At 42.5% G+C, this 23699-nt stretch overlaps 1 protein-coding gene across 1 annotated transcript; it reads left to right on the forward strand.

Moving 5' to 3' along the window:
- The first annotated feature begins 12 nt into the window (after positions 1 to 12).
- Positions 13 to 16396, forward strand: LOC307015326 (uncharacterized protein). Its single transcript, XM_079643838.1, has 8 exons — positions 13 to 105; positions 788 to 872; positions 1385 to 1536; positions 14416 to 14669; positions 14753 to 14881; positions 14975 to 15115; positions 15247 to 15360; positions 15752 to 16396. The coding sequence occupies exons 1-8, from the start codon at positions 42 to 44 to the stop codon at positions 15767 to 15769; spliced, it is 957 nt and encodes a 318-aa protein (XP_079499964.1). The 5' UTR covers positions 13 to 41; the 3' UTR covers positions 15770 to 16396.
- Positions 16397 to 23699: the final 7303 nt, after the last annotated feature.

The following is a 23699-nucleotide window of genomic DNA, read 5'->3' on the forward strand; positions in this document are numbered from 1 at the left end:
CGTAACTCTCAGTCTATACGGCGCTGGCCCTTGCCAGTCTGATGACAGTTTCTAGCGATCCAGCGATCTGTTTCCCGAACTCATTTCACAATGAGCGGCCAACAGGTGAGTCTGTTAATTTTTCTGGTGAAAAAGCCAATGTTAACTCAACTAAGTTACTGTTTCATGAGTATGAGCAGACTGCAGGAGCTAGTTTACAACAAGCTAGGCTAATTTTCGTTTTGGTTCTTATTTAGGATGAGGGCTAAGCTACCGCCCCAGTTGAGCATGTCTTAGAATTAGATTGTCCCTCAGCCAGAGAATGCTTACCTGCACCGACCAATTTACATATTGAGTGATTCAAAATGTTTTAAAACACTTTGTGGTTGAATGCCGCTGTGTAAATTACACATATCCGTGAGGTCTCCACCAAGACACTCCTATTGTTTATTGTTGTATTGTAGAGTGCCCGCTTTTTTTTTATTACAAAGATAACTCAATAACTAACACAAGACCATGATGATCAAGACAATAGTAAGTGTGAATACACTTTCATGACACAAAAAATTAAACTAACATAATTCTATGCTACACTCATCAATGATAATATATAACTTCACTTGTGGTGTACTTATTCATATAATTATTTGTCTAGTCATTAGTCTGATCTGCTTCCTTCTATGTCTTTCTTATTTGTTTCCCAGTGATCACAAAGTTGTTGTTGAAATGTTTCCTCTGCTTGCGCAGATCATTTATATTTGACATTTCTGAGCCGTTGTCAGTTATTTTGGCTTCATTGTTTCCCCAGTCGCGAGTGAGAAAGAGTGTCCCATATGCCAAGTAGTGTATCCTGCTGACATCATCGAGATGCATGCCAGTGCCTGCGTTGAGAGGTATATTGTTGTCCTGTATAGTTTAGCCTTGGGGCTTAACAAATGTGCCTTTTTTTGTCAGATGCATACAAGTTCACATATCCAGTAATCATAGATAAAAGTTTATTTCAAAGTTTGAATTCTTCTTTCCTTAAAATTACACAAAATACGCTGAGCATTTAACATGGTTACTAATGAGTATAAATACTTAACATTACTCCAGGCTGTTGAAAAACAATATTTTATGGAAAACAATAAAGTCAAAGTGCTGCCGTGCTGCCGTGGCCTCACCGATCTCTAGACTTGACCATGCAATCTGAGATATCACACATATGTACAACTTAAAGGGACCACTAAAAGACAGAGGACATGCAGGTCGTTCCAGAATTTATAAAGTGGAGGAAAACATCTGAACTTGGAATATTTTCATTATTTCCCTACAGCTTTAGACCACTTTTGTTCCTTTTGAATTTAACGTTGGACTCAATTGTACATGTGTCATATTTCAATATGGAGAATATTTTGTCTTTGAGGCCATCAACTCTGGAAGGGCTTTCGTATGGTGGCGCCGGAGTGAATGTAGAGGCAATGGAAGAACCATCTGCCACATCTTCACAGGTGACACCATGGCAAAATCAGCCAACAAGTTCTGCCGGACCCTCTAGACCTGCCAACACAACTGAAGGTGTGTTGTGTATTGTAACAACCTGCTAGTGGTCCTAGTTTAAAACCTTTGGTTTATAGCTTTTTAAATCTTTATTAAATTATAGATTGGAAAACTATACCAGACCCAGCCAGGGCTGCTCGGCTGTACAGAGAAACAATGCTGGACATTCATGCATCAGGGAAGCCGCTGCATTTGCATGTTAACCTGGGCTACAGCATCTCAGACCAAGAAATGGCTTTCATTGCATTTTACAAGGCACGCAATGTAGATTTGGCAAATCCTATGCAATGCAGACTTGAAGGTTTGCTCTTTTTGTTTTAGTGCAGTTGTTTTTTTCACAAAAAATACCCAGAATATTTACATTTCTTATAATTGCTAGGTGATCCTGCAATCGGAGAGGGAGTGAACCGCTACTGGTTTTTCCATTGTGATGCAGAAGCTGAAAGAGGGTTTTAACTTGAACTTTGGTAGGGTGTCTTATATATATATATATATATATATATATATATATATATATATTAGGGGTGCACCGAATGGGAAATTCTTGGCCGAAACCGATACCGAAAATAGGAAACAGTTGGCCGAAAACCGAATGCCGAAAGGCCGAAAATGATTAATAGAAATATATATATATATATAATGTATACATTTTTTACCAATGTTGTTCAGGTACCTGATTATGGAAAAATAAATGATTATGGCAAAACTTAACTTAAATAATAATCACTATTATGGGTCCATAAAACATTTATTCAGCACTTTTGAATGCATACAGTAAATTAATTCCAAGTCAAGTGCATTTTCTTTTCTCTGTAGGATAACTACAACAAAGTGCATTCAGAACAAAGCCAAGGTGCTTTAAAACTGCAGAAACATCTAGGCCAGTAGGCCTACAACAAAATAGTGTAAATAAAGACTGTAACAGCCAGGCCTTCAATAACAACAAATGCACCTATAAGTGCATGCATACAAATGTGCAAACTGGATAAATCCACATGAATGTAACTATTTACAAATGAAATTACAATTCAATTTCAAGAATCTGTAAATAAGGCTGTCTGTCCTCATAAGCAAAGTAGTAAACATTGTATAAAGATACATAAAGTGAAAACTGGATACAAAATCCACAATCAATTACAAATTAAATTACAATTTCAAGAATCTGCAAATAAGGTGGTCTGTCCTCATGAGCAATGTAAACAACATTGTATCATTTAGATACCGAAAGTACAATATTGAACACTGTGCTGCTGTCATTTTCCCCTAATGATAACCTGAGATGGTGAATTATAACTCACAATGAAATTTGTTCAGGAAAGTGGGTATAGAGTAGACTTGTAGAACTAGATAAGCTTATGATAAGCCAGCCTTGTCTACTTATTAAGGAAAAGTGGGAGGTTCTTTTTAATGAACAGTAGTTTCTCTGATTTATCAGCCATAAGTCTGTTCCTCTTCTCATCAAGCACATGAGAGGCAGCGCTGAACAGTCTCCCGCTGTCAGTGCTTGTGATTTGATCTTACTCCGCATATTTGTCCGGGTGTCTAGTGGTGAAAGTCTTTGCAGTTACACCCCCTCGAGAAATGTCAGCTGAACACGTTTTACAAATCGCAATCCGCGCCTCTTTCTCTGATATTTTTATATATCTCCAAGCGGCAGACAAGTTGGCTGTGAGCCAGCCGCGAGCATGGTCGCGCGCCGTGCTTCTCGCCGCGTTTTGATTACGTCATCACAACAACACGTTTCGGCCGAAAGCCGAAAGGGCCTTTTTAACCATTTTCGGCCGATAATTTTCGGCGGCCGAATATTCGGTGCATCCCTAATATATATATATATATATATATGTGTTGTAGGGCCACTGTGGCTGCGAGGGAGTGCGGTCGTCTTTCAACCAGAAGGTTGTGGGTTCGAACAAATCCTTGGGCAAGATACTTAACCCTGAGTTGCTCCCGATGGCATGGCCAGCGGTGTGTGAATGTGTGTGAATGTTAGGTCCTATAGAGTAAGGTACACTGCTCTGTATGAATGGGTGAATGACATGTAGTATGTAAAGTGCTTTGAGGGGTCTTAAAGACTGGATAAAGAGTGTCGTGGATATTTTAAACTCGTCAATACTGTAAAGATGTACAATGAGAGTAATCAATAATAAACTGGTGAAAGCAGGCAGCGTTGTCTTTTAAGTTCTTTATTCGAAGCCTCGAAGGTACATGTCTCACAGAGTATATATTAGTCTGCAGGAGTGCACACAGGGTATAATGTGTGTGTATTTTTTATAGAGGACTGATGCTGTGCAGGAGGTAATAAAGTTAAAGACTTTGACAGAAAACTGTTATCTTACAATCCTCCCATAGGGAGGGCCGCATTCTTCAGGTACGACCTTGGCGGGATGCTCCCTTGTGTTATAACAGGTCGAGTTGCTCCAATACAATTTCTAAGCATAATATAATCATTTGGCTTTACCATATAAAGTAACATAAGAAATTGCCACTACATTCCCCCCCTTTTGATCATATGTGATCAATCAAGAAAATAAAATATCAGACAGGATAGACTGATATAACACATCAATGAATACATTCCATTGCTGGTTTAAGTAAACACATCATAAACATATCATGGAAAGTTGCTGTTTTTGTGGAGGACAGACTCCGTATGTGGAAAGCAAAAGAATACTGAAAAGAGGGAATGGCAATTTTACACACAATTTTACAGTTCAGTGTCTGACTCTTCAGTGTCGGAATCAGTGGGGGCTGAATCTGGGTTGGTCGTAACATTGTCAATGGTTTGAGGTAGAGCGGTGTATTGTACGAATGCAGAGGAGATCATACTAGAAAAACATTTCTTCATGAGGGGAACTACACAGCATGTACAACAGAGGAGCAAGGCTAAGATGTTGAGGAGTGGCGTGACTATTCTGGCCAGCCAACCTTCCCACCCTCCCGATGTGAGCCAGGACCATCAGTCCCAGCCTATAGGGTCGTAGTCCACATCGTCAGCCTTCATGTCTGCCAGAAGTGCGTTAAGGTGTTTTTTGGTACGAGTCATGTTCTCTGATATGTCTGGAATGTATGTGCAACAAGAGTCTCCAATAACGTGACATAGGCCCCCCCCCGTTGAGGCAAACAGGATATCTAGAGCAAATTGATGTTGCATTAGCATATTTCTAGTTGCTACCATAAACGGATTCAGCGCCTGAAAACCTTGAGTAACTTCGAAAGTGAGGTTTTCCAATCGTGTGTCTATTTTGTCTATATTATGAGCGTTATTCACGGAGCCCCACCAGGGGAACGCCCCGCTGAAACCCTTCTCGCCCTGAGATGTCATTGAAGCCCTCTTAGCCCTATGGTGGTCGGGATGTCTGAATTCTGGATAGTGGTGTGTGGTATGCATCAATGAGTCGAGAACGGTGATTGCTGGAGTCAAATCCACTAAGGTGCACGTGCCCGTCCAAAAGGGTGCTAAGACTTGATACAACTTGTTTCCGCACAGCCACACATACTCTTGCGGAGCCCCTGCCCCAGCATCGGTAGGCCATGCTAGGAGAAGAGAGGTGTGCGTGACATTAGGGAATGCTTGGGACGAATTGATTCTATCGGGAAATCCTTTTACTAGACAGTCTTTGAGATTGAATTTTTCAGCGCCGCATGTGTTTTTTATGATACGAGTACAACCCGTGGTTGTGCCAAGGTGTAAGCCTATGCGGTTTTTCCTTCTACTAATGCAGAGACTATGGGTAAGGTTTTCTAGACGGCTGGGGTGAACGCGTGCCACCGGGTCGTACAATTCGAAGGAGTTAGTCATCATCTCGGTGGAGTTTATTGCGTGCAGTGTGGCGTTCACCATGTGCTCACATGGTGCTGGAAGAGAGGCGTTTGCAAAATACCATTTATTCAACTCTCTGGTAGACCCGGTCAGGGCCATAAAGGCACACAGCTGTTCTGTGTTGTTTAGAGGTCGTGGGCGAACAGGTTATGCCATTGATGAGTCCTGGGGGAAAAGGGTGCATGCATAACACGAACCGTTTTGCCCTGCGGCCTGCAGAAATGACCTTAGAGTGTGCCACCATACGTTACCGTCTAGTCTATTACTAGTTTTCCAAACGTCGTCTTTTAAGTCGTCAATGCTGTTACCTACGGAAGGGTCATGTTTCAGAATGGTTGATGTACCTATTGATGTTAGAAGTTGTGTTAGAGGTTTGCCTTTAGGGGTGTCGTTTTTGGGGGTGATGTCTATATAAAACGCGCCACATGGGTCTTTGCGAGATACATACGCGCAAACAACGTAATAGCCCCTGTCTGATATTTTGGCCTTCTGTAGTTGTAGTAGGACGGCGGGACTTGATGAGTTGACTTTAGAGATAGATAGTCTCCTTTTGATTTTTGTTTTGTCGGCCCATAAGGTATAACCCCAGTCCTTGCGTGAGGTGGTCCATAAAACCAAAGCCCATCCTCCGGAACAGTGGGTACTAGTGTAAGTGCCATCTATTACATAGCAGATGTAAACGTCTGCCCGCCCCAGCTTCATAGGGTCGGGGCAAGGGAAGTAGTTACACGGGTCTAACTGCACTGTGCTATCTTCCCCTTCTCCCAGAGTAATGTTACCAATCCCTGCTTTGATAAGCCCCTTTGACCATACGGTTCTCCCGGATTCCCCAACGTACCTTTTTGCTACTTTGACTTTGATTAGAGGGTTGTGTACTAACCATGGATACATGAAGTATAGGATTATGGCAAACACAAAACCCATAAGGAATATGCAAAGGATCCACTCTACTAGTGTCCAGACCCTCCAACAGTTTCTGCATTGCTCACGGTTGCGTTGTCGTCTTTCCAGGTGGGCGTTAGCCAATTCTTGTCCGAGGGGTTCCATCTTCAATCACTCGCCAGCGATCAGGCAAACAGTTTATGTTGGTGTTGTCGTCTACTTCGTGGATGTGTCTAGTCTGACTGAGCCCGTGCCTTCATGACCATGTCAATTAAACCCCACACCATGACGGCACAGACGAGGAACCAGAGGCATATGAAAAAGCACAGCTGGCCGTCGCCCATGAGTCTTGTGTGTGGTACTAGGGTGTATGTGCTGCGTGTGTGGTGCTGGTGGTGACTTGGCACGTCACTTGTCGTCGTCTGTTTCTACTGGACCGGCTAGACTGGGGCGGAGATGACAGCTTTGCAGTGGCTGGCGTGGACCCACGTGGCTCTCTCGGCGACCTTGACCGCTGTCTGGGTGACGAGAAGCACCTGGTAGGGACCTTGCCAACGGCTGGATCTCCAGCTCTTTCTCCGGAAGTCCTTGCCCAGCACGAAGTCGCCTGGTTGGATACGGTGGAGTGGACCAGTAGCAGGGGTAGGTAGAGCTGCCGCTACCTGGCGTCTGATATCTGCTAAATTGGATGACAGGTTAACACAATATGACAACATAGCATCCTCACACAAAGTTGTGGAGGGGAGAGGACATCCTGGAGCCTTGATCCCAATCTGTGGAGGAGCTGCAAAAAGGATCTCAAACGGGCTGAGTTGACTCCGTGTTCGTTTCCGCATCCTCATGTACATCAGCACAATGGGCAGGGCTTGTGTCCAGGATAAACCTGTGTCTGCGCAGAATTTTGCTAGCTTGTTTTTGATTGTACCGTTCTCTCTTTCCACCGCACCACCACTCTGTGGATGGTAAGCACAATGCTTTCTGATGTCCATGCCAAGGTATTCTCCTATCTGTGCAATGGCCTCATTAGCAAAATGTGAACCATTGTCGCTAGAGATCTTGCTTGGTATCCCCCATCTAGGAATAATTTCCCTTAGTAAAGCTTTAGCCACAGCATTTGCTGTCTGTGCGTTTACCGGAAATGCTTCAACCCATTTGGACCACATGTCAACCATTACAAGACAGTGTTTCTTACCCTCGGATGGACTAAGTTCGATGAAATCCAGCATTAGGTGCTCAAATGGTCTAGTTGGGGGTGGGTGTGCACCTGTTCCTGTAACCTTTACCGGTCTACCATAATTTTGCGTAATGCAAATTAAGCATGCTTCACAATGCTTTTGAGCTGTTACTGTGAATCCCCTTGTGAACCAATGTTGATTGATAGCCTCTAACATCCCCCCTGTTGACACATGATCCAACCCATGTGTCAATTTAGCAAAATGTGAGAAAAAATGCCTCGGGAGACATGGATTGGAATTTGGACCAACCCAGATGCTGGAGGTGGGGTCAAAGGTAGCACCAGCAGTTTTCCACTGTGCTTTTTCTGTTAGTGGAGCTTACTGCTGCATGGCAGTTAGTGACGACATATTGTCAGTGATGGAGGAAACAGGGATGTTAACAAACGAGTGTGCGTGTGGTGCGAGAGGAATCAGGGCGGCTGCCTTTGCAGCTGAGTCAGCAGCAGCATTTCCTAATGAAACGGGGTCGGTGTTGCTGGTGTGTGCAGCACATTTACATACTGTGACCTCAGACGGGAGCAGAATGGCGTCCAATAAGCCTGCAACTAGGACATGGTTAAGCACTGGCTTACCGTCAGATTTCAGGAATTGTCTACACTTCCAGATAGCCCCAAAATCGTGTACTACCCCGAAGGCATAACGTGAGTCAGTGTAGATAGTTACAGATTTGCCTTTTGCCAAAGTGCAGGCCTCAGTGAGTGCTATGAGCTCTGCTGCTTGTGCTGAGAGGTGGCATGGGAGCGGTCCGGAACAGAGGACAGCAGAATCTGAAACAACAGAGAAACCCACCCGATTAGTGCCCACAGGGTCGCGAGAGGCGGACCCATCAACATACAAAACAAGGTCAGGGTTGGTCAGGGGTACATCTTTTAAGTCAGGTCTGGGAGTACATACAATAAGAAGCTCGGCAACACAGTCGTGTTCGTCACCGTCTTCTGGGAGAGGCATAAGAGATGCTGGGTTCAGAGTGGTACAGCGTTTGACTTCAACATTAGGCATGTCTAACAGGCATGTGTGATACCTAAGATAACGTGCAGCAGAGAGGTGTGATGTTCTCTGTTCACAGAGGATGAGAGAAACAGCATGTGGAACCAACAGTGTTAAAGGTGCATAACCTACAATGTCACGTGAGGAGTTGAGAGCTTTTTCAGCTGCAGCAACTGCACGGAGACATTTAGGCAGGCCAGCAGCTACAGTGTCCAGCTTGGAGGAAAAATAGGCAACAGGCCTCTGTTTTCCCCCATGATCTTGAAGGAGAACTGAGGTCATACACCCATCGCGTTCATCTACTGCCTGTGTAAAAGGCTTGGTAGGATCAGGCAGACCTAGCGTCGGCGGGGATTGGAGAGCCAGCTTCATGTTAATGAAGGCTTCGTCGGCTTCCGGCGTCCATATAAGGTGATCCGCAGGTTTCAAACCGGTGACATGCGTGATTGTACGGAGTGGCTGTTCGAGCGGAGAATAGTTAGGAATGAATAACCTGCAGTATGAACACATACCCAAAAATGACATCATCTGTCGCTTAGTGACAGGTTTTGGCAGAGCAGCCAATGATGCAATACGCTTATCTGAAAGTGTTTTTCCCTCTCCTGAAATGATGTGACCCAGAAATGTAACTGTCTTTTGCACATACTGAAGTTTAGACAAACTGGCCTTGGCCCTCAGCTGCGAGGTGTTGTAACAAGGAGATGGTATCAGCTTCACACTGTTCTGCTGTGGGTGCGCAAATCATGAGGTCATCAACATATTGTATGAGAGCGGTGCCTTTGGAAACTTGTAGAGAGGCCAAACTTGTACACAATGCTTGGTTGTACACAGTGGGAGATTCGCAGTAGCCTTGACACAAACGTGTGAATGTGTATGGCTTACCCTCATATTCAAATGCGAACCAAAATTGACTGTCTTTGTGTACAGGGACACTGAAAAATGCATTTGAGAGGTCTACAACAGTGAAAACATCATGTAACATAGAGTACATGATCTGAGGTGTGTGTGTGGCTGTCCAATCAGTAATAGATTCCCAATCTTTAACGAATGGACCCAAATCCCTCCATTTATCAGTGGGGCCCCTTGCTAGTGAAATGTGTGGGACCGCCCCTGGGATTTGAAACAGCTGGTGTTGTGCGGGTGTGAGTGTGACAGAAATAGCGCTGCACAGCGAGCTCCAATACATCGTTTTGAGCATGATTTCATCATTCACACATTCCAACAGAAACTGTTCATCATAGTATTTGCATTTATCATCAGAAACACTAGCAGTGCAATGCAAATGAGGAGTTTCCATAAACACAGCCAGTGAGGAGACACGCTGACGGGCCAAACGCAACAGTTTCTGAGAATCAGGAAATGTTGCCAGCCATTGATACACATACAACAATTCTTCGTCAAATTCGAGCTTTTGGACCATAATAGGCAGAGCCGGCCCGACCCATTAAGCGACATAAGCGGCCGCTTAGGGCCCCGCAGCAACAAAAAAAAAATAATAAAAAAATAATAATAATAATCTCAGTACACCGTCGTCGTGATAAGTATGTTTAATTAATTGTGTTAATATGCCTAGATTGCCTACTCTCAAAGTCATGTATTATATTATTGAGTCAATCATATAATACATCCACCATGCTTTACCTGAACCTCATCATGACACTAGAGAGGACGGCAGAATTGTAATTTCCCGTGTTCAGTGAATGCAACAGAGGCAAGACACTAGACCAGAGGTGCCCAGTACGTCGACCGCGTCGACCGCGGGGGCAATGCTGGTAGATCGCGAGTCATTCATAAAAAAAAAAATCCAGCTCCGTTAAAATAAACATGATCCCTCCTCCCTTGGCCTCCCTGCCACTTAATTCAGGAGTTCATAACACGATAAACACGAAAAATCCAGACAAGATCTCTCTCCCCCGTCTGTGTGCGAGGGGGCGGGGCAGTTTACACACACGCAGCTGCTACATGCAGCAACACACGGCGGGGATAGCGGAGAGAAGCGCTCCAAGGTGTGGTTACCCGTCTTGAGGTGGACAATGCTCGTTGCCAAGAGTGCAATAAGAGTTTAGCATGTAAGGGCGGTAAGACGAGCAATTTGTCTAAACATTTAGCAAAAGTGCACCACATTCAGACGGAGGAATGCACCAGGTTCGACTGTCTTTCTAGTAGCTCTGTAGCTCCATCCACGAGTAACGTTACCACGTCAGGTGCTATGTATGCTAGCAGCAACACACGGAGTTAACTCAATGATACAAACATGGGTTAATGATTACAGGTAACTGAGTTATTTATTTTGTTAAAGTTTCAGTTATTCTGTTTACAATTCTGTCATCACATTATTTAATACGATTTGTTAAACAATTGTTGTTTCTTCTGATGTGAAACATTATTTATTCAATTTAAATAAAAAGCAATGTTAATTTTGTTCACAATTTGTTAAGTTAATTGAATAATATATGTATTTTTGAATCAAGTATTCATCTTTATTGTCTTCATTGTTAGTTTCCACATGCCTAAAACAACCTCAAGCTAAATCTAAAAGTTGATGGCTAAATAAGAGCGTTTAAGAAATTGTGCAAGGCATAAAGTAATAGTCCGAATAGTCGATTAATCGTTTCATTAGTCGATAGATTAATCGATTATCAAATTAGTCGTTTGTTGCAGCCCTATTTGAGTTCTCCCATGTATAAATAAAACATCTTATCAGCAACCCTTGCAATTTGGGATTTTATTTTTGGTTGGTAGACCTCGGTGAGCTGGTCATTTCAAAAGTGGCTCACCAGCCAAAAAAGTGTGGGCACCCCTGCACTAGACCAACCAGAGAGTTGAATGGAAATAAATAAATATATGTCTTATTGGCTGACAGGTACCTATCCTGTGTGCTGTGACAATGTTTAAACTGCCAGTCGGACTCAAAGATGGACATAAGAACATATTTTCTCAAAAAAGACGACAATTCTCAAGTGGTGCCTCACACAACAACCCCTTGAGCCAGGTAAATGGTATGTAAATGTCAGTAAACTTCCAAGATATGCGAACATGTAAGCAAAGCATAAATTACAGCTACGTTGAAGTTACTTTGAATCGCGGGGGTAAGCTAAACCGTTAGCAAGTAGCTATAGCTAGCCAGATATATTAAATAAACACTTAGTCATACAATCTAAATGTAATGTTTTTTAGCGTTACCTGGTGATTTCAAAGAAAGCTCTCTGGAAAATGTTGACTTACTGTTCGATGAAGCTAGAAGCTACCTTACAGTACACAGTTGATACTGAGTTCTGTCAGTTAAAGCGTTTCATAGTTAGCTTAGCTAAGCATCAACCTAGCACTGACATGATGTTATGTGACAGTATTTCTGAGAAAAGGTCAGCTGAAATGGTGGCATGCCACTGCTTTACGTGTCGACAGCATGTTTGAACGTATTTGCAGTAGTAAATGTGGCTGTTTGGCCGCTGACGTTGCCATAACAACACCTGAATTTAAATGTGCAACCTCTTTTTCTGACAGATTTTTACATGAAATTATAATTCTTTTGAATGATATTCCTATTGACATCTAATTTCTATGTGCACATTATGAGATGGACAGCCAGAGAGACCAAATGAAAAACAGTTATGAAATACTATATGACAAAACAAGAATACAGTTTAAAAGGGGAGTGATTTGTAAAATATAAGAAAAATAAAATCTGTTTACAGTTCTGTTTCATATGGATGTTGAGAGATGTATCCATAGATCTCTTAATTTTGCTCTCAAAGTGCACCAGATTGATGCTTTTAACTTCATTATTTTAAAAAAAAATCTTCCCGGGGGAGCATGCCCCCGGACCCCCCTAGCGGAGATGAGGACCCCCCCTAGAGGATGTTAGGTCCACGGTGTTTACATGCTTATTTAAACAATATGTGTGCTCATGCTAACATTATAAGACAAAAGTTGGTTCCGTGTTGTGTGTAGTGAGAACGCGCTAGAGTGAGGGGGGCCCCCCAAGCCAAAGCTCGCTTAGGGCCCCCAAAAGTCTAGGGCCGGCCCTGATAATAGGAGATGGTCGTCTGACTTTTAGACCCTCATTTGTAGAAATGAGATCAAGGCCAAACCGGAGGATCAGATCTCTGCCCAATAAATGTATAGGGCAGACAGATGACAGAAGAAAACTGTGTTTTACTGATGTGGGAAATGGATGGCTGGCATCACCGTTATCTCTACACTGAATTGGTACAGAAAACTTCTCCTTTACAGTCACACCAGCAGCTCCTATTGAGTGGATAAATCTACCACTAAATTTACAATTTGGCAAATCTGCCAGTTTTACTACAGAATGTGTAGCCCCAGAATCAACCAAAAATGTAACATCAACACCCATGATAGCCAGAGTTAGTGTGGGAAATTTCTTAAATGCTGTTTCAGTGTCATATTTCAAATATGTACCCTCTTTAACCACAGGCATGTTTTCTAATTTTTCTAATGTATCAATAGCTTGCACGATGGGTGTGTGTGTGGCACTTCCCTGTTTTGATGCTGCAGGCAGAGGTCCCGTCTCACTCGACCGAATTCCCTCCTCTTCCTCCACCTCCTCCCGCAGACGATGTCAGTTTGAATAATTGTCATTGTTTTGAGCAGATTGAGTGTCTTTCTTTTGGGTGTTCTTTGGACATTCAGCGATAAAGTGACCCATTTCATACAGTATTTTAACCACTTTCTGTGACTTTCTATCTTTTCTAACTCTTACTCTTCTTTCTCATTCCATCTTCACACTCTTGTAATTTGTCCTTTAGGTCTTTGATTTTTAATTTACTCAAAGATCCTCCCTTTGGAAATCCGAACATTTCCGTCCATATATTTAATTTAGACAGACTGCTTTCACCATATTTTGCTCGCATGACATCTACAATTGGGCCCTCAGGAGGCTCTGCCCCCTTACTTTGCTTTTCCCCATGGAGAAAGTCTTTAAGTGTTACCAAAACACCCCGTGTTACCAAAACACTATTTTTCACCCGTCGGTGATGTGATATTTTTTCCTCAGTACAAATCACACAAAAACTGATCGTAAAACCTTTTACGACGGATATACCAAATATCCTACGGATATACCAAATATCCTACGGATATACCAAATATCCTACTTTTGAGCAACCCGCTTAATAAATGTCATGGAGGTTAATTACGTTTTACTCTCACCGAGCATTGAAGGCCTCTTGAGTTCATTGGATCTTGTGAAGTCAATCGGTTTCACCCCGGCGCTGGTCCTCTCGTCCCGTACGTTTTCTGTCGAGGTAGAGGAGAATCCGAGGATCCCGGAGCGACCACCAGCGTCCGTAGGTGTCCCCGATGGAGCTTTCAGAGATCCCACTCTTCTGACACCAATTTGTCGTGGATATTTTAAACTCGTAAATACTGTAAAGATGTACAATGAGAGTAATCAATAATAAACTGGTGAAAGCAGGCAGCGTTGTCTTTTAAGTTCTTTATTCGAAGCCTCGAAGGTACATGTCTCACAGAGTATATATTAGTCTGCAGGAGTACACACAGGGTATAATGTGTGTGTATGTTTTATAGAGGACTGATGCTGTGCAGGAGGTAATAAAGTTAAAGACTTTGACAGAAAACTGTTATCTTACAATCCTCCCATAGGGAGGGCCACATTCTTCAGGTACGACCTTGGCGGGATTCTCCCTTGTGTTACAACAGGTCGAGTTGCTCCAATACAATTTCTAAGCATAATATAATCATTTGGCTTTACCATATAAAGTAACATAAGAAATTGCCACTACAAGAGCTATATAAGTACAGTCCATTTACCATTTGAAGTGTGTTCATGCTGCAATATTCCTAATCCATCTATAATTTATCCAATTAAAACATATTTAAGATACGATCAGACCTACATATATATTTTAATGTAATTTATTCTGTACAACCACAGAATTGCTGAGTAATATAACATGATCATTGTTCCACACATTTTTTCTGTTTGCGCAGGAAATTGCTGTGTCACAAGGCTGTTCGATGGAGAGCCAGACCACTTTGTGCCTTCATCGTCTGCATTCTTGGTTGAGAGTGACCTTTTTCTGATGGTGGGCAGAATCATTGGCCATTGCTTCCTGCATGGAGGTCCTGCACTGACAGGCCTAAGCCCAGCTGTTGTTCATATCCTGTGTGGAGGCACAGCTGAAACTGCCACCATTAGCATTCGTGACTGTCCAGACATGGATCTAAGGGAGAAAATCCAGATAGTGTGTATTCTCCAAATTGCACATGATTCATATTTGAACACATTTTAGATTCGGTTTAAGTGTGTCCATATTGTGTCTTTAAGCTCGAAGGGAACTCCGAACTCTCAGCTGCTGAGAAGGAGAGTGTGAACACCTTGTGTCTGGCATGGGACCTTCCTGTGATGTCTAACGACAAGCGGCGATGGCCCTTTGAGAGACTTCTTTATCATGCGGTATTGAATACTGTTGACACTATTCAACATATTGTATAACACTTTTATCCCACTGAAGGTATAAAGATTTGTTTTTGTACTTTATCTCAACAGGTAATTGGACAAGCCATGAGGCAAATCAAGCAAATCAGAAAAGGACTCAAAGACACAATGCTGTGGCCCCTCATTAATCAACGTCCAGATGCAGCTCCAATTCTTTTACCACAGGAGTCAAGTGCTGTGTTGACCTCAGAGGTAAATACGTCTAATAACACCGGTAGTATTGATCATAGCTGGAAATGAAGTGTTCAATCAGAAACATTTTCCAAACTGCAGAAAAATTATTTATTCCAGATGGCTTGTCTGTTTGATATTTTTGTATGTAGAGCATTCTTGACCGCATCAACTGGCCTACCATGATTGACGTTGATGATGATGATGAATGCTCTTTGGAAGTAAAAGCCGTGTCACAGGATACCTTTGTCGCTTCATTCAAAATGGTATATTTCCTTCATGCAATGATTGATGCATGTACTGTATGTTTTAAGTGTAATGCATTCACATGTGTTTTCATTATCCACATCTATCCTAGTCGAAGAACAAACGTGTCATATTAGTTACAATGTAGTACTTAATGGAGGTTCACGTACAACACCAGATCTGAGTCTTATCTTTCTAGCCTTATCAAACAGATTAAAGAGTCAGAGCACCTTAATATTGATTTGTGCAGTGTATTTAATGCAAATCCAAATGTATTCGATTTCAGCCACTCTTCCCAGTACCTGACACAAGAATTTTAGTTGGTTTTGTTCTTGTGCGAAATGTGTATCAAGTGCAGGATTCTCCTTTACTGCAAGCATTTATGTATTTATATATTGTTTTTTTCTGCAGCATCCAGTGATGAGTTGAAGGAACTTGTAAAGTTCTGGGTTGGATGGGAGGCTCCTTCCAGTACCCTCACAGTGGAGGTGATTAACGGTGGCCTACCAAAGTCATCCACATGCTTTGAAACACTCCGTATTCCTGCCCACTACCAAGACTACCCAACATTCAAGAAAGAGTTGATGGCATGTCTCAGCACAAATGACACTGGATTTGGGCTGGTGTAAATGTTGGTAGCAAAATGTGTGACTGTTATACCTCAGCTTGTACCTAAAGCTATAGTCAACTGTTCAATGTTCTTGTTTTGCTTTTAGTTATGGAAGTAATAATCTGTTAATTCTGTGCAAATTTCCAGGCTAGGTTTATTGTTCAAGATTTCAAAATAAAGTTCAGATAATTTTACCTTACTCAACATGTCTGTTGCAAGTGTATTGTGCTTTTACTCTAAACCTAGAAGGTGTTGGACATACTGGACAGTAGCTAGATAAATGTCTGAGCCATGTGATTGGGACTGTGCCAGGGGATTTATGGCTGCCCCCAGTGCTGCCTCTTGTTGATGGCTCAACAAATGGCCTGTCTCAGGAACAGTGACCCCATGGTGTGGATCATCAGGCAGGCCACTGTCCTCCCAGTCAAGATGAGGGAGGTATAATTCCTAAAAAAAAAAGACACCAGAATGTGATACATGAAAACCAGTTGCAGATTTAAACTAAAACAAATTGTTAAAAGATAACTTAAATGTCCAAATGTGAAATATAACTGAAGAAATTCCTGTACTATCATTGCCACAGATAATTTTAACGGTCTGTAAATAACTGGTGCTCTCCTGTGCTGTGCTCACTAGTAAGACATGAGCATGCAAAACATTCTTGTGTGCAGGAGTTTTTTGTTGGTCCATATCCCCTTAGGTGCTCCATATGATTAATTTCTCTAGAGCACTGGTTCTCAACGGGGGCGGTACCGCCCCCCAGGGGGCGTTCAGAGAACATCGGGGGGCGCTGGAAGCAATATTTTTGAAAGGGGGACGTTGAGGTGTTCTTGGGGGGCGTTCACGAATAATGTCTTTTTGTCATGAAAAACGCTGGCCACAGCGTCTTTTCCTGTACAAAAAGCAGCTGTCAGCATCTTTTGTTGCTATAGGAAACCACAACTCTGCTTGCGATTGGTCAGCTGTCAGCAGTGTTATTACGGGTACGTTCGTAAATGCACGAACGGTCAGTCCACTCGGACAACCCGTCTGTTCCGCCAGAGCACCCAGCTGTGAGCGCTCAGAGCGCAGCGCTCTGGACTGTGGAACGGGGACGCTCGGAGCGCTCTGAGCGCATTTACGAACGTACCCTACAAAAAGCAGCCGGGAGCGGACCGGAAGTCGTTGTAATTTTGGGATCGCGACTGTTAATAATCTGTGTCACTTTGTTAAATTTTGATATGTTTTGATATGACAAATTCCACTAACAGATTCGAACTAAGTGGTCAGTTTATGAAAATAATACCCGTTTCTATGTCTGCTACGACATGGAAGAGCTGGCTAGCCAGGCTGCTCCACACAGAGCTCTGTTTGTTCAAAATTACAACGACTTCCGGTCCGCTCCCGGCACGATGTCTTGTCATGTCACCAGCTAGCCTTCTAGCGTTATCGTGACACTACCCCCACCCCCCCCTAAATATTAGCATCATCAAACAACAAAAATCATATCACATCAGCAAAATGGCCGCGAAAAAGATAAAATGCAGACAGTACTCTATTGAATATCTTAGCTATGGCTTCATACCGTCTCCTACCAATGCACAACTCCCAATGTGTTTACTTTGCGAACATGTATTTTCCAATGAGGGAATGAAACCCTCACGTTTAAAGGAGCACCTTACCAAAATCCACCCGGATAAGGCAGATAAGGAGTGTCCGTTCTTCCAGGCCCTCAAAGAGAAACATGGTAGGAGCACCATCAGCAGTCTCTTCGCTAGGAAGACCACCCAGACTGACAGCGGGCTAATAGCGTCATATAACATCTCCTTGCTGATAGCCAAATGTGGGCAGCCGTTCACAATCGGAGAGAAGTTGGTACTCCCTGCCATCAAAAAGGTCATATCTACTGTGATGGAGCGTGATCCCACACAGGTGCTGAAATCCATCCCACTCAATAATGACACCGTAGCACGCAGGATTGATGAAATGGGTGCTGATACAGAGGAGCAGCTGTGTGCCATCCTGCGGGAAACTCCATTCAGCCTTCAGCTGGATCAATCAATCAATCAATGTTTATTTATATAGCCCAATATCACAAATGTTACATTTGTCTCAGTGGACTTCACAGTTTGTACAGAATATCAGTATGACAATACGACACCCTCTGTCCTTAGACCCTCACATCGTACAAGGAAAAACTTCCAGAGAAAACCCCACAGTTTAAAGGGAAAAATGGGAGAAACCTCAGGGAGAGCAACAGAGGAGGGATCCCTCTCCCAGGACGGACAGACGTGCAATAGATGCCGTGTGTAAATTGAAAAGATAATACATTTGCAACATAGGTAGTCCAAATGTTTTGAAATGCATGTGTGTATAATAAGAAGATGAATCCACGAGGATATCCATCCAGGACTTATGATCCAGGACCGCAGCCATGACTCAAGATCCAGGACTCGCAATCCATGACACAGGACCGCAGGATCATCCATGACTCCGGATCCCGGCGTATATAGACACCAAAAAGAAAGAAATTTGGGGAAGCTGGGTTAATCGGAACATGAGAGTACACAGGTATAGACAGAGAGAAGGAAGAAGTAAGATGTCCCCCGACAAACTAAGCCTATATCAGCAAAACTAGGGGCTGAATCTAATCAGCCCTAACTATAAGCTTTATCAAAAAGGAAAGTCTTAAGCGCACTCTTAAAAACGGATAGGGTGTCTGCCGTCCGAACACAAACTGGAAGCTGATTCCACAAAAGTGGAGCTTGATAAGAAAAGGCTCTGGCTCCCATTGTACTTTTAGAGACTCTAGGAACAACCAACAACCCTGCATTCTTGGAACGCAATGCCCTAGTAGGACAATAGGGTATAATGAGTTCTTTAAGGTAAGATGGCGCCTGCCCATTAAGGGCTTTGTAGGCGAGAAGAAGAATTTTAAATTCTATCCTGTGTTCTATAGGGAGCCAGTGTAAGGCAGCCAGAACAGGAGTAATGTGGTCCCTTTTCCTAACTCTGGTTAGTACAAGAGCTGCAGCATTTTGAATCAGCTGAAGCGACTTGACTGACTTCTTGGTACACCCTGATAATAAGGAGTTACAATAATCCAGCCTTGAAGTAACAAATGCATGGACTAGTTTCTCTGCATCGTTTTGAGGCAAGATATGCCTGATTTTTGCAATGTTACGTAGATGGAAGTAGGCGGTCCTTGAAATTGATTTTATGTGGGCGTTAAAGGATAAATCCTGATCAAATATAACACCAAGATTCCTTACAGTCTCACTGGAGGCCAAATTAATGCCATCCATAGTTAATATATCTTTAGATAATTTGTTTCGTAGATTCTTCGGGCCAAGTACAATAACTTCAGTTTTGGTCGTGTTTAACATCAAAAAATTTAAGGTCATCCACGTTTTTAAGTCCTTGAGGCAGTCTTGAATTTTATTTAGATGATTAATTTCATCAGGCTTGATTGATAAATATAGTTGAGTATCATCCGCATAACAATGAAAGTTTACAGAATGATTCCTTATAATATTGCCTAACGGAAGCATATATAGGGTGAACAAAATAGGTCCAAGCACTGAGCCCTGTGGCACTCCATGGCTAACTTTGGTTTGCATGGAAGATTCATCGTTGACACGTACAAACTGAGAGCGTTCAGATAGATAAGACCTAAACCAGCCTAAAGCAGTTCCCTGTATGCCAACTAAGTGCTCTAGTCTTTGCAATAGGATATCATGGTCGATAGTATCAAATGCAGCACTAAGATCGAGTAAGACAAGAATAGAGACAAGTCCCTTGTCAGAGGCTATTAGAATGTCATTTGTGACTTTAACCAGAGCTGTCTCTGTGCTATGTTGTGTTCTAAAGCCAGACTGAAAATCTTCAAATAAATCATAGTTTCTTAAGTAATCACACAGCTGTTTTGCGACTGCTTTCTCAAGAATTTTTGAGAGGAACGGAAGATTAGAAATAGGTCTATAGTTGGCTAAAACCTCTGGATCGAGGTTGTGCTTTTTAAGAAGCGGTTTTATCACTGCTACTTTGAATGATTTTGGAACATAGCCTGATAATAAAGACATATTCATAATATTTAATAAAGAAGTGCTAATTAATGGAAAAACTTCTTTTAACAGCTTAGTTGGAATCGGGTCTAAGATACACGTTGATGGTTTAGAAGAGAGAATCATTGAATTTAATTGTTCAAGGTTTATGGCTGAAAAGCATTCTAGTTTACTATCTAGTGTAATATTATTAGAACTTACGTTTCCGGGAGCTGTTGATAACACTATACTGGTCAAAGGCAAGAGGTCATTGATTTTGTTTCTAAGAGTAACAATTTTATCGTTAAAAAAGCACATAAAATCATTACTACTGAGTGCTATGGGAATAGAAGGCTCAGTCGAGCTGTGGCTCTCTGTCAGCCTGGCTACAGTGCTGAAAAGAAATCTTGCATTATTCTTATTCTCATCTATTAATGAAGAGTAGTATGCTGCTCTCGCTTTACGCAGTGCTTTCTTATATTCATTGAGAGTAATATGCCAAATTAAACGAGATTCTTCAAGTTTAGTGGAACGCCATATCCTTTCAAGTTGTCTCGACTTTTGCTTTATTTTGCGGGTTTCGGCATTATGCCATGGAGCTAATCTATGTTGTTTTATTTTCTTCTTTTTCAAAGGAGCAACAGAGTCTAATTTTATTCGCAGCGCATCTGTAGCACTATCAACAACATGATCAATTTGGGGTGGTGTACATTTTGTATAAGTTTCCTCCCCTACATGCAGACATGCTATCGAGTTAAGTATTGGTGGAATCTCTTCCTTAAATTTGGCTATAGCACTAACAGATAGGTTTCTGCTGCAGGAGCTTTTGGCTAATGCTTTGTAGTCTAGTAACAGTACTTCAAAAGTTACTAAGAAATGGTCGGATAAAGCAGGATTATGCGGTTCGACTAATAGTTGCTCAATTTCAATACCATAAGTCAGAACAAGGTCAAGAGTGTGATTATAGCAGTGGGTTGGTTTATTTACACTCTGACAGAAACCAACAGAATCTAATATAGAGTTAAATGCAACAGTAAGGCTATTTTTATCATCGTCAACATGAATATTAAAGTCACCTACGATAATTACTTTATCTGTTTTAAGTACCAAAGCTGATAAAAACTCAGAGAATTCTGATAAGAATTCTGAATAAGGACCTGGTGCACGGTACACTGTAACAAATAAGATTGGCTGCAAAGTTTTCCAGGTCGGATGCGTAAGACTGAAAATGAGGCTTTCAAAGGAGGTATAATTTAATTTTTGTTTAGTATTGATAAGTAAACTTGAGTCAAAGATTGCTGCAACTCCACCTCCTCGGCCCATGCCTCGGGCAATATGAGTATTGATATGGCTGGGTGGAGTGGCCTCATTTATGCTGACATATTCTTCATGTCTCAACCAAGTTTCAGTGAGACAGCATATATCAATATTATAATCTGATATTAAATCATTTACCAGTATTGCTTTAGATGCTAGAGATGTTATGTTTAAGAGACCACATTTAATCTTCCTGTTTTGTTGCACTGTAGTAGTTGTTACATTTACTTTTATTAGGTTATTATGTATGACACCTCTATTAGGTTTTACCTTAAATTGTCCTTGGGCAGACACACACACCGTTAATATTGGGTATTTTATTGGGGTCGGGATTCCTATGGATGACTGCCTAGGAGAGAGCGCAGAGAAGCGTGTAAGACTGCGACTCTGCCTCCTGGTCTCAACTCCAGTTTGTCATGGATTAAGTCCACAGAGCCCTGAAATGTTTGCCGAAATGAGATTTGCACCTTCCAAAGTAGGATGAATGCCGTCTCTCTTAATCAGACCAGGTTTTCCCCAGAAGGCTGTCCAATTATTCACGAAGCCCACATTGTTTGCTGGGCACCACCAAGACAACCAGCGCTGAAATGATGAGACAACCACTTCTGACAACAATGTTCTGTTGATGGCCTATGTCCGCTATAGCACCTCCAACAGTCAGGAGATGGCTGAGGAATTTTTATTTTCCAAATATCTGGTCACAGACACCAAGGGCCAGACCATTTTTAATGCACTGGATGCTTATCTACAGGAGAAGTCAATCCCGATCAACAACATCCTCGCATGTGCTACTGACGGCGCCCCTTCCATGGTTGGCAGGTACCGTGGCTTCACCACTCTGCTGAAGGAGCAGGTCCCGCATGTCCTCACAGTCCACTGTGTCTTGCACCGCCACAACCTTGTGGCCAAATCTAAAAGTCCACCTCTCCACGAGTCTCTCAATGTTGCAGTAAAGGCAATAAACAAAATAAAAGCCCACGCCCTGAATAACAGATTGTTCCGACAGCTGTGTCAGGAAAATGATGAGACCTTTGAGCGTCTTCTTCTCCACACTGATGTCCGCTGGCTCTCAAAAGGAAACTGCCTTGCTCGTTTTTGTGAGCTGTTTGACAGCATCGTGGAGTTCCTGGAGGAGGTGGATGCAGCTCTCGGGGAACAGGTGTCATCCAGCCGCTGCGACATCATGTACCTCACAGACTTCTTTGGCAAAATGAATGAAGTAACGCTGAAACTCCAAGGAAAAGGAGTTTCTCTGATCCAGAGCAAGGCGGTCTCACCTCCAGGCTGGATCTATACCGGCAGAGCATAGGCAGGAGGCAGTTTGCTCATTTCCCGCTGTTGACCAAGGTGATCTAGCCTAGGCTACTAAATAATGATAATAATAAATAATACATGTAATAAATGTAGGCTACTCTATGCAACACTATATTTGTGTTCCTGGTTAGTATAAATAACTTATGTTCTGAATGTATTATGAGAATAAAGAAACATCAATTAGTAAACTAATTAGCAATAAAATAACCAGTTTAAAATCGGATGGTAACATTCTGCACCGATAACAATTTCCTGGTTATACTCATTGTAGGTGTCTGAGGCTCTTACCGATGAGAGCCTTCTCATTTACACAGACCACCTGAGGATAGTGAATGCCGACTTGAAGATCCGCTTCAGAGATCTTTTGGACCTCGATGTTCCCACCTGGGTGGTGCAGCCCTTTCAGGCGGACGTGGCGGAATGCGAGCCAGCAATACAGGAGCATCTCATCGACATCCAGAGTGACGATGAGGCCCAGGCTATTTTCCGCACCTCTGGCTGGGACAACATGTGGGTCAAATACTCTCAGCGTTACCCGGCTCTCTGGGAGAAAGCGAGGCTGCTTCTTCTGGCTTTCCCAACCACATACCTCGTGGAGCAGGGATTCAGCCAGGTCCTCCACATGCAGTCCAAGTACCGCAATCGCTTGAACTTGACGGCCTCAGGTGCACTGCGACTGAAACTAAGTTCTCTGCAACCCGCAGTGAAGAAACTGGCGGAGAACCACCAAGCGCAGGGCTCACACTAACCTTCCCCCCCCCGCAATTTGGTGAAATGCAACACCTTTCCGACCTGTTAGTTCTGTAGGCCTAATGTACAGTTTTGTAGCCTACTGTTTGTTCTGCACTGGACATGTGTGAAATTGCTGCTGTTCCGTAGCAGTCTGTTTGTATTCTCTGCTCTTGTCTGAGTTTGTTTAACACTCATAAATATCATTTTTATTCACATTCACATGGCTTTTCTGCTCTCTGGTAAACTAATGATAATGATATTCCAACTGCCCAGTTAAATCAAATCTATTATTTGGCATTCAGTGACATTCTTTTTAAATGATATAACACAGAATTTTAGTCAACATTAATATTCAGGGAAGAAA

The sequence above is a fragment of the Notothenia rossii genome (assembly GCF_949606895.1).
Source record: "Notothenia rossii genome assembly, chromosome: 1".
Lineage (NCBI taxonomy): Eukaryota > Metazoa > Chordata > Actinopteri > Perciformes > Nototheniidae > Notothenia > Notothenia rossii.

Excerpts from the sequence above, each read along its gene's own strand:
- LOC307015326 (XM_079643838.1), top strand. The coding sequence starts at position 42 with ATGACAGTTTCTAGCGATCCAGCGATCTGTTTCCCGAACTCATTTCAC. Across the intron at positions 106-787 it reads TCACAATGAGCGGCCAACAG|TCGCGAGTGAGAAAGAGTGT; the intron begins GTGAGTCTGTTA and ends TTGTTTCCCCAG. Across the intron at positions 14,670-14,752 it reads TAAGGGAGAAAATCCAGATA|CTCGAAGGGAACTCCGAACT; the intron begins GTGTGTATTCTC and ends TGTGTCTTTAAG.